The sequence below is a fragment of the Muscardinus avellanarius genome (genome assembly GCF_963383645.1).
Source record: "Muscardinus avellanarius genome assembly, chromosome: 1".
Taxonomy (NCBI): domain Eukaryota; kingdom Metazoa; phylum Chordata; class Mammalia; order Rodentia; family Gliridae; genus Muscardinus; species Muscardinus avellanarius.
In genome coordinates, this window is record NC_137786.1 from 141,863,953 (window position 1) to 141,874,709 (window position 10,757).

A 10,757-nucleotide genomic window follows, 5' to 3' on the forward strand; every position below is an offset into this window, starting at 1 on the left:
AAAGTTACAAATTATTCATTCATACTGCAAAGATTGGTCTGAAAGATTAAGAGTTTCTGTTTGAAGAAGAAGTTGAAAGCAGTCGGGCGTGGTGGCGCACACTTGTAATCCCAGCATTCGGGAGCCTGAGACCAGAGGACTGCGGTTCACAGACAGCCTCAGCTCTTTAATGAGGCCCTCTGCAACTTAGTGAGATGACCCTGTTTCAAAAATAAAGAATAAAAAAAAAATAGGGCAGAGGGTGTAGCTCAGAGGTCAAATGCCCCTGGGTTCCATCCCCAAACCCACAAAAAAAAAAAAAAAAAAAAAAAAAGTTGAAAGCTAGCCAGGTGTGGCAGCACACACTTGTAATCCCAGCATTTGGGAGGCTGAGACCAGAGGATCACAGTTCAGGGATAGCCTCAGCTACTTGGTGAGGCTTTCCGCAACTTAGTGAGACTCTATTTCAAAATAAAGAATAAAAAACAAAAAATAGGGCGGGGTGGGGGTATAGCTCAGAGGTCGAATGTCCATGGGTTCCATCCCCAGACACGAGAAAAAAAAAAAAAAAAAAAAAAGAAGTTGAAAGCTATTTTTTGTTTTTTGTGGTACTGGGGATGGAACCCAAGGGCATACTACCTATGATCTCCACCCTTAGCTCTAGTTTTTAGTCTTTATTGTGAAACAGGGTCTTACTGAGCTGCAAAGGACCTCACTAAGTAGCTGAGGCTGTCTGTGAACCACCACACCTGGCTATTAAAAAATATTTTTTTTAAATAAAGGAAAATGGTAAATACATTTGCATCATGTTTTTTTTTTTATATTTTAAAAGCTTTTTTTTTTTTTTTTTTTGGTGGTACTAGGGGTGGAACCCAGAGGCTTTCTCCGTGCTATACTCCCAGACCTTTTTTATATTTTATTTGGAACCAGGGTCTCGCTAAGTTGCTGAAAGCCTCACTAAGTAGCTGAGGCTGGCTTCGAACCCGTGTGATCCTCCTGTCTCAGCCTCCCAAGCGCGGGGATTACAAGCATACGCCACCATGCCCGGCCTAAAAGCTATTTTTATTTATTATTATTATTTTTATTGGTATATTGTTGCAATACATCTTTTTTTGGAGGCAGGTCTGGGGATGGAACCCAGGGGCATTCTACCTCCAAGCTACACCCCTTGCCCTAATTTTTACTCTTTATTTTGAAACAAGGTCTCACTAAGTTGTAGAGGGCCTCACTAAGTAGCTGAGGCTGTCGGCAAACTGCGATCGTCCCATCTCCACCTCCTGAATGCAGGGATTACAAGCGTGTGCCACCGCGCCTGGCTGTTGTCATACATCTTAATGGGGTACAAAATGGTAGAGGTAGCCGGGCGTGATGGCACACACTTATAATCCCTGCGCTTGGGAGGTGGAGACAGGAGGATTGTGTAGGTTCGAAACCAGCCTCGCTGGCTTAAGAGACCCTATTTCCAAATAAAATATAAAATAGGTCTGGGAGTGTAGTCCGGAGGTAAAAGGGTTCTATCCCCAGTACCACAAAAAAAAAAAAAAAAAAAAAAAAAAAAAAAAAGTAGAGGTAAAAGCTATTTTAATTATGTAACATTTATCTTTTTTTCCCCAAAGATTGTAGTATACTTTTTCCTGTTTAACCAACATTATATAGCAACAGAAATAGTAAGAACAATAAAAAGTCAATTTATCTTATTCCAGGATAACATTAAGAGGTATGAAATTTAATACTGCTGACTGATATAAAATGTCTACCTCTGAGCTACACCCCAACCCTATTTTTTATTCTTTATTTTGAAACAGGGTCTCACTAAGTTGCAAAGGACATCACTAAGTAGTTGAAGCTGTCTGTGTACCACGATCCTCCTGCCTCAGCCTCCTAAATGCTGGGATTATAAGCATGCACCAAGCCAGGCATGGTGGCGCACACTTGTAATCCCCGCACTTGGGAGGCTGAGACAGGAGGATCACACGGGTTCGAAGCCAGCCTCAGCTACTTAGTGAGGCTTTCAGCAAATTAGTGAGAGCCTGTTTCCAAACGAAATATAAAATAGGTCTGGGAGTATAGCCCAGAGGTAGAAAGCCTCTGGGTTCCACCCCCGGTACCACCCAAAAAAAAAAAAAAAATGCACCACCATGCCCAACTTTCTTCACTTTAATCTCTTGCCACCTTCATTATTTCAACTAAGTTCGTCACCAACATGATTTTTTCTTAACCTAATTTCAAAATACAAAATTATGTTAGAAGATTCCATGTTGAAAACGATCTTAAATAAACCAACATCATTAACTGCCAGCTCCCCAAGAATGTAGAGAACTCAGAAATCAAGTTTTGTCTGATTTAAATAAAAAGCGTTTGGGCATGTAGCTCAGAGGTAAAATGCCCGTGGGTTCAATCTCCAGCACCACAAAGAAAACAAAAACAACAAATAAAATAAATAAATGTGCAACTCTTCTAAAACTGACATATATGCAGAAGCTTCTTTAGAAGTGGTATCTAAAGCCAGGCGTGGTGTGCACACTTTTGTTATCCCAGCACTTGGGAGGCTGAGACAGTAGGATCACGGTTCACAGACAACCTCGGCTACTTAGTGAGGCCCTTTGCAATTCAGTGAGACCCTGTTTCAAAATAAAGAATAAAAAATAGGGCAGGGTACGATGTAGCTCAGAGGTAGAATGTCCCTGGGTTCCGCCCCCATACCGCAAAAAAAAAAAAAAAAAAATTGGTATCTAAAGCCAGGCATGCTGGAGCAGGCTTATAATCCCAATACTTCTAAATAAAGAGTTAAAAATAGGGGTGGGGGGTGTATCTCAAAGGTAGAATGCCCCTGGGTTCAATCCCTGGTACTGCAAAAAAAAAAAAAAAGTAGAATCTATGCTTGGAGTTAATATAAGTTCATATTAAAGGTATTATAGGTATACAGAGTACAGCACAAGTATATCATGGTACACTAACTTCTGAGCAAAACAAATGCATTACATGTCAATCAAAAACAAATACATGTCAAGGTTCCAATGTACTAGAAATATATGTTGGACCCACTATATGAATACCAAGAGAACTGAAAGTGATAGATTATATAGCAAAATCAACAGGAAATAGGGAATGAAACCTTACCTTCCTTAAGTATTATATTTACACTTAGAGCAGAAAAGGAACATGCCACCTCAGCTTTGTTCTTAGAAGAACTCAAGACAGCAGGTGCATGGGGGAGGCTGGAAGGATTACACTAGTGACCATTAGGTGGATGGCTCAGCGCAGCGGAGCCTACAGGTCTCCACGAATGTTTACAAATGTTTACAAACCGTCTCCTTTCTTATTCCTGGTACCTTGAGTAGGAGCTGAAAGGAGCTCCAAAGACACCATCTAATCAGATGCCTTTAATGTAGAGATGAACGGGACAAAAGTCCCCTTGATTACGGAAGCATACCTACCGGGGGTGGGGTGGGTGGTGGTGTTTGTGGTTTTAAATCAGTTACTTCAGTTGGCCTATAGTCAGCAAACGCAGAGATATCTGCCTCTTTTTCTACAATGATACAAAGTGGGGTTCCTAGAGGGACATCTCTTGTGCCTTCAGGAACCAGGATTTTTGCCAGATAACCTTCTTCCTGTACTTCGAAACCTTAAATAGAGAGAAAAGAAAACATTATGATACTTTAAAAAACTCCACTATCCTTATAAACTCCTGGTGGCTTTTGAAGGAAAAGGCTTTTCTCATTCAAACTAGCTATGTAACTTTTCTGAAAGCTATTCAACCTGAGTCTCAGAATAAAGAATAAATAGGAATAATTATAGTACTGTAAGCTTTCCATGTCCTCAGGTTCTACATCCAAAGGATTGAAAACATTTTGGGGGAAAATGCAGCTGAATTGAATATATGCAGACTTTTATTCTGGTATCAGTCTCCTATGAACCTTGAGGAATAACTATTCCCAAGGGTTGTTTAAGAAAGAAAATCCTTTCTTCTAATAAAACCTTGTAGGAGCCGGGTGTGGTGGCGCATGCTTATAATCCCAGCATTTGGGAGGCTGAGACCGAAGGATTGCGGTTCACAGATAGCCTCAGCTACTTAGGCCCTCCGCAATTCAGTGAGACCCTGTTTCAAAATAAAGAATAAAAAATTGGGCAGGGGGTATAGCTCGGAGGTCAAATGCCTCTGTGTTCCATCCCCAGACCCACAAAAGCAAAACAAAACAAAACAAAAAACCTTGTAGAGAATGTAGTATGGTAAGTAAAAGATAAAGAGATATTACAGTATTACTACGGTGGATTGGGGGTAAGAGTAGGGCATTGTAGAGTCTAGTCTTCAATTCCCCTCTACCCCAAGATGACATCCAGGAATGGTGGGGTTTGGAAGAAAAATAAAAACTACCACTGCAGAAGACAGCGGATTACCACAAATGACTATGTGGAGTTTCTGTGTTTGTGGTACTGGATATTGAATGCGGGGTCATTCTGAGCCCCCAGACCTTTTTGTTTTTATTTTAAAACAGATTCTTGAGCCAGGCGTAGTGGAGCACGCTTGTAATCCCGCACTTTGGAAGCTAAGACAGGAGGATTGCACAGGTTCAAAGTCAGCCTCAGCTACTTAGTGAGGCTCTCAGTAACTTAGTGAGACCCTGGGTTCCACCCCCAGTACCAAAAAAAAAAGAAGAATCTCTGAGCTGATGTACCCTTGGTTCACTGAGGAGTATGAGTGTGACAAATCTGACTATATACATTTTTGTTATAAAGTATCTTGTCCCTGGAAATGAATCCTAAGAAATATGAAATTTTCATATTATCACTCACTCATTACAGGAAAGGATGACAATCCTCTTCCTCTCATTGGAAGACTTAGTGCTTCCACTATTAAGAGCTGCAGAAATCTCACCTATAGTGGCCTTGTCAGTCTCTATCTCTGCCAACAAGTCTCCTTCACTTAGCTTCTCACCCACTTTTTTTTCCCATCTCTGAACTGTGCCCACGGTCATGGTGGGAGAGAGGGCAGGAAGAAGTACCTGTAGAAACAAACACATATCACTGCTTAATACAAGGAAGCACTGGGTGCAAGAGCAATCCGGCAAGCTTATACAGTTTTAAAATTCATCACAGCAAAAGCTTGGTGTCTCGATAGTTTTCTACTTTCCACCAGTTATATTAGGTTTCTTCAGACCTCAAGCTTTACATACTTTGACCCAGCCTCCAAAGTTAAAAGCAATAGGCAGAAGGGAAGGTTTGTTGGTTTGTTTTGTGGTGCTTAGGATTAAATGCAGGGGCATTTTATCTCTAAGCTATACCCTTTTGTGGTACTGGGGATTGAACCCAGGGGCATTCTACCTGAGATCCAGCCCAAGCCCTATTTTTTATTCCTTACTTTTTGTTTTTCTTTTTGTGTGTGGGTCTGGGGATGGAACCCAGGGGCATTCTGCCTCTGGGCTACACACCCTGCCCTAGTTTTTATTCTTTATTTTGAAATAGGGTCTCACTAAGTTGCAGAGGGCCTCACTAAGTAGCTGAGGCTGTCCGCAAACTGCAATCCTCCAGTCTCAGCCACCTGAATGCTGGGATTACAAGTGGGTGCCACCACGCCTGGCTATTCTTTACTTTGAAACAGAGTCTCACTAAATTGTGCAGGGCCTCACCAAGTAGCTGAGACTGGCTGTGAACCTGAGATCCTCCTGTCTCAGCCACCCAATAACTGGGATTAGAAACATGCACCACAACACCCAGCCTCTAGCCCATTTTATGGTTTTTTTGCGGTACTGGGGATGGAACTCAGGGGTAGTCTACTTCCAAGATATACCCTCAACCCTAGTTTTTATTCTTTATTTTGAAACAGGATCTCACTGAGTTGCAAAGGGCCTCACTAAGTATTAACTGAGGCTGTCCATGAATTGTGATCTTCCTGTCTCAGCCTCCTAAGTACTGGGGATACAGACATGTACCTGGTTCTTACATTTTGTTGTGAAACAGAGTCTCACAAGATTGTTCAGAGTCTTGTTACATTGCTAAGGTTGTCCTTTAACCTTCATTCTTCCTGTCTCAGCCTCCCAAATTCTGAGATTATCGGCATGTGTCATCATACCTGACTGAAAAAGTTTCTTTTTACAGTCAAAATTATTTCCTCAATAAATATCTAAGCACAGTTTGCATCTTTTTATAGCATTTAGGATAATACAAACTTTTTTTTTCCTAGAAAAAGTGATGTGCACCTGTAATCCCAGCTACTCATAAGGTTGAGGCAGGAAGATCCCAAGTTCGAGGTCAGACTCAGCAACTTAACAAGACCCTACTTCAAAATAAAAAAATAAAAAGAACTTCAGCCGGGCATGGTGGTGCACATTTGGAATCCCAGCATTCTGGAGGCCGAGACTGGAGGGTTGCAGTTCACAAACAGCCTCAGGTACTTAGCAAGGCCCTTTGCAACTCAGTGAGACCATTTCAAAAATAATAAAGACTAAAACATGGAGCTGGGGGTGTAGCTCACAGGTACAATGCCCCTGAGTTAAAAAAAAAAAAAAATTGGGAGGCTGAGAGGGGAGGATCGTCATTTGCAGACAGCCTCAGCTACTTAGTGAGACTCTCTGCAACTTACTGAGACCCTGTTTCAAAATAAAGAATTAAAAATAAATAAATAAAAAGAAAATAAAAAAATGAAAAAGGGCTGGGGGTATAGCTCAGAGGTAGAATGCTCCTAGGTTCAACCCCCAGAACCAGAAACACCTCCAAAGACAAAAAGTCACATAAATCCACAGCTGGGTGTAGTGGTGCATGCTTGTAATCCCAGTACCTGGGAGGCTGAAGACAGAAGGATCATAGGTTCTAGGCCAGCCTCTGCAACTACTTTGTGAGATCGTTTCAGAATAAAAATAAAAAGGACTGGGGGTATAACTTTGAAGTAGAATGCCTCTGGGTTCAATCCGTAGTACCACAAAACACACACATACACACACACACACACACACACACACACACCACATACCCCTAATATCTACTCAGCTAATTTCCTAGAAACCAATCTTGCTAATAGAATCGTGGCTTTCAGATTTGTTGCAAAACTATTCTACATGTCTATTTCACACATATCCCTTTTATTTTTCTTTTTTTGTGGTGCTAAGGATTGAACCCAGCGGCATTCTACCTTGGAACTATACCCCTAGCCTGATTATTTTATTTGAAAACAGTCTCATTTAAGTTGCTGAGGCTAGCCTCAAACTTGCTGTCCTCCCCAGTACTGGGATTACAAGCATACACAACTATGCCCAGTTCACACTCTTTAACTGTCAAGTTTTCTCATTTATTAATACTACAGAATACTTCACCCACTTGTAGAAAAGAGACCACCACATGTCAAAGGGGCTTTATTCAATGGATGGCACTTGAAGCCATAAACTCTATTTACATATGGAGTAGAACAGAAGTAAAAATCATCCTCAAAATCTACCACATAATGCTCTTAAATCAAAAGTACCAAGCATTATCTTCAGTACTACACTAAGGTTCAAAGAAAGGTTCAAAGAATCATCCAAGTTCACAAACCTGGAAATAACTAGGAATAAAATGTCAAATTTTAGCAAAGTGTAGTGGTACATACTTGTCTATAATCCCAGGATTTGATTTGGGAGGCTAAGACAGGAAGACTGCAGGTTCAAGGCCAGCCTCGGCAACTTAACAAGACTCTGCTCCAAAATAAAAGAGAAAAGGGGCTGGGGGTGTAGCTTAGAGATAGAATGCCTTGGGTTCGATCCCCAGTACCAAAAAAATTAAAAGAGTTGTCAATTTTCATAGTTAAATCTCTTTGCCAGGCACAATGGCACATGCCTCTAATCTTAGTACTTGGGAGGCAAAGTCAGGAGAGTCTCAGGTTGGAGGCCAGCCACAACAATCAGCAAGAGCTGCAGCAACCTAGCGAGACTGTGTTTCAAAACAAACAATAAAAAAGGCTGGGGGTGTAGCTTGGAGGTAGAATGCCCCTGGGCTCAACCCTCAATACCCCACCCCACATATGACAAGACCCCACACATTTAATGTCAGTTTTCAGAATGTTACAGCCATCTAAAAAAAAAAAAAAGGATAAACAATAAGCCATCCTGAGCAAACACCGAGGAGCTGAGCCTCACCTGCATGTGAGTAGGATACGAGCTACCAGGAGCCTGAACAGAAGGCGCAGACGGTGCAGGTGGTGGAGGAGGAGGAGGAGGAGCAGCAGCAGCTGGACTTGGTGCTGGGGCTGCCTGTGGGGTAGGCGCTGCTGAGGAATCCAACGTATAATTTTTAAAGGCCTCAACATCCTCAGGCCTAAAGGAGAGAGAGAATGCATTAAACATAAGGGGGAGCAGATTCAGCTCCCACAGAAGTCTTCCAAGTCCTTACTAACTTCTCTATTCTGAGTTAAATTATTCTGATAAACATGAAACTTTCACAAATTGAGGGTTCTACTTACTTTCCAACTGTGATACAGATGATGGCTCCGATTGGAACATCTCTGGTACCTTCAGCAACAAGTATCTTTGCCATATAACACTCCTCCATGCTCTCAAATCCAACAGTAGCTTTATCTGTTTCAACCTGTCAACACAAAGCCATAGCTTAGGTTTGTACTACCAGTTCACAGTTTATTAGCATGTGTCTAGAATTACAGATATCAATAGTCAAATGAAGATAAAGCCACTATAACAAACTTGGAAAAAAGGAATTAGCTGGGATCATGGTGGATACCTGCAATTCCAGTATTTGGGAGACTGAGACAGGAGGATCCCGGGTTGGAGGTCAGCCTCAACTTTGTGAGCCCGGTTTCAAAATAACAAAAATGTGTTGGGGTGTAGCTGCCCCCATGGGTTCCATTCCCAGTACCCCTCCCAAAAAAAAGGAGAAAGAGGAAGAGGAGGAGGAATTAAAAAGCATCTTGTGTAAAGCTGGGTGTGGTGGACCACACTTGTAATCTCAGTACTTGGGAGGCTGAGACAGGAGGATCAAAGGTTCAAAGCCAGCCTCTGTAACTTAGTGAAGCCCTTTACAACTTAGTGAGATCCTGTTTCAAAATAAAAAATAAAATAGGGCTGAGGGTGGACCTCAGAGGTAGAATGCCCCTGGCTTCATTCCTCAGTACTACCAAAAAAAGGCACCTTGCGTAAAACTCAGTTTGGCCAGCTGCTTGACAACTTACCAATTAATTCTAATAACAAGTTGTGAAAATCATGTTTCCTAAGCAAAGGTTAAAACTTCTCACTCAGAAAGTAAAGCTCCATCTGTTCTGCAGTCAGTCCATTAGAACTCATTTCCAAGCCGGTCGTGGTGGTGCACGCTTGTAATCCCCACGCTTGGGAGGCTGAGACAGGAGAATCGCATAGGTTCGAAGCCAGCCTCAGCTACTTGGTGAGGCTCTCAGCAACTTAGTGAGACCCTGTTTCTAAATAAAGTATAAAATAGGTCTGGGAGTATAGCCTGGAGGTAGAAAAGCCCCTGGGTTCCACCTCCAGTACCACACACACACAAACAGAACTCGTTTCCATATTTTAAAACTTACCTCTGCAATTAGATCCCCCTCATTGATTTTCTCCCCTTCTTTTTTCTCCCAACGGGCTATGGTGCCTGCTTGCATTGTGGGGGAAAGAGAAGGCAATGGAACCTGGAGGGGGAAAAAGGAGAAGCACTCAATTGAAAAAGGCTATTTAACTCTTGGTCTAGTTTAAGGTTTCATTCAATCAGCTTCACGCCAAGGGTTCACGGAGTCGCACTGCACACCGGGCACTGGAGGTACCAAGGGATTTCCTGCCCACCAGAAGTGTATGACTCCCAGTAGCAGGGCGCCTCTTGCAGTCTTGTGGGTCTGGCGAGGCCCCTAACCTCAGCCGACGTTCAGCATACTGCCCCAGGCCTGGAGCTCTTCCTTCAGTGGAACGGATCCCCAGAAGGCAGCTCAGTATAGCAAAGCTCAGGGGGCGATGACAGACACTGGAAGGAACTGGAAGATCCCCGAGGCCTCTGAAGGAGGATCCCGGGCCAGCAAGTGTGCCCTGAAGGACAACCGCGTCCGGGACCCGGGTCTCACCTTCTGATGCGGGGGCAGACTGTACGCGCGGCGGCCGGGCGATCCCAAAAGTCGCAGCAGCAAGCGGTTCCGCGGAGCGGCGCCAGAACCGGGGCTCCAGCCGCACGGCGCCCGGACCCCGCCATTCGCCGCGGCCGTGCTGCTGCACCGAGCCGGAGCGGGCCCGGGCCGCCGGCTCCCGCACGGAGCTCCGGGGCCCTGCCGCGGGGCGCTCCTCCGAGCCCCGAGTCCTGCCCTCGGGGCCACCGTGTGGGCCCGACGCGCACAGACGCGCCACATAGTGCCACCGGCTCCCACGCCCCAAGCCCTCCGGTCTCCGCAGTGACCTCTCCGGGAGCGGCGCGGCTCTGCCGTCAGCCGCGGCGCGCAGCCGCACGGTGTCGTAAAACCGGCCGCGCGATCCCGCCGCCCCTCCCCCGCCCCCTCCCGCCGGCCGGCCCGGGACCCCCGCGCCGCCACCGGCCGCCCCGCCGCGGGCCCGGCCGCGAGCTCGGGGGGCGGCGGGGGCCTAGGAGAGGCGACCCCGAAGGCGGGACGGCGCCTCGGGGTGCGAGGGCGGGAAGCCGGGGTCGGCCAGGCCTGGCAGCCGGCGGGTGAAGACTCCCAGGTCTGCGCCGCCTCCCCGGGGCCCGGGCGGGCGTGCACCTGCGGGTCCTGAAACGACCCGGCCCGGGCCCGCCCTGGGCAGCCCTGGGTTACTCAGATTGAATTTTAGGTTTGTAACCCCACCGGAAACGGGAGT

The 10,757-nt window shown here is 45.0% G+C and overlaps 1 protein-coding gene across 9 annotated transcripts in view; it reads right to left on the minus strand.

Annotated features, from left to right (window-relative positions):
* The window catches only part of DLAT (dihydrolipoamide S-acetyltransferase), a gene marked incomplete at both ends in the record, with an annotated part of 32,971 nt that extends 22,677 nt beyond the window's left edge, over positions 1 to 10,294 (minus strand). For 3 of the 9 annotated variants that reach the window (XM_080717918.1, XM_080717916.1, XM_080717915.1), the window contains 6 exons: positions 3,417 to 3,604; positions 4,856 to 4,982; positions 8,085 to 8,262; positions 8,408 to 8,532; positions 9,491 to 9,592; positions 10,016 to 10,294. In XM_080717918.1, the coding sequence (XP_080574044.1) occupies positions 3,417 to 3,604; positions 4,856 to 4,982; positions 8,085 to 8,262; positions 8,408 to 8,532; positions 9,491 to 9,592; positions 10,016 to 10,294 (999 nt within the window). Of the gene's footprint in view, positions 1 to 3,416; positions 3,605 to 4,855; positions 4,983 to 8,084; positions 8,263 to 8,403; positions 8,533 to 9,490; positions 9,593 to 10,015 lie in introns of those variants that run through there. The other 6 variants (XM_080717922.1, XM_080717920.1, XM_080717917.1 and 3 more) reach the window with 5 other exon arrangements.
* Between the last annotated feature and the right edge of the window lie 463 nt (positions 10,295 to 10,757).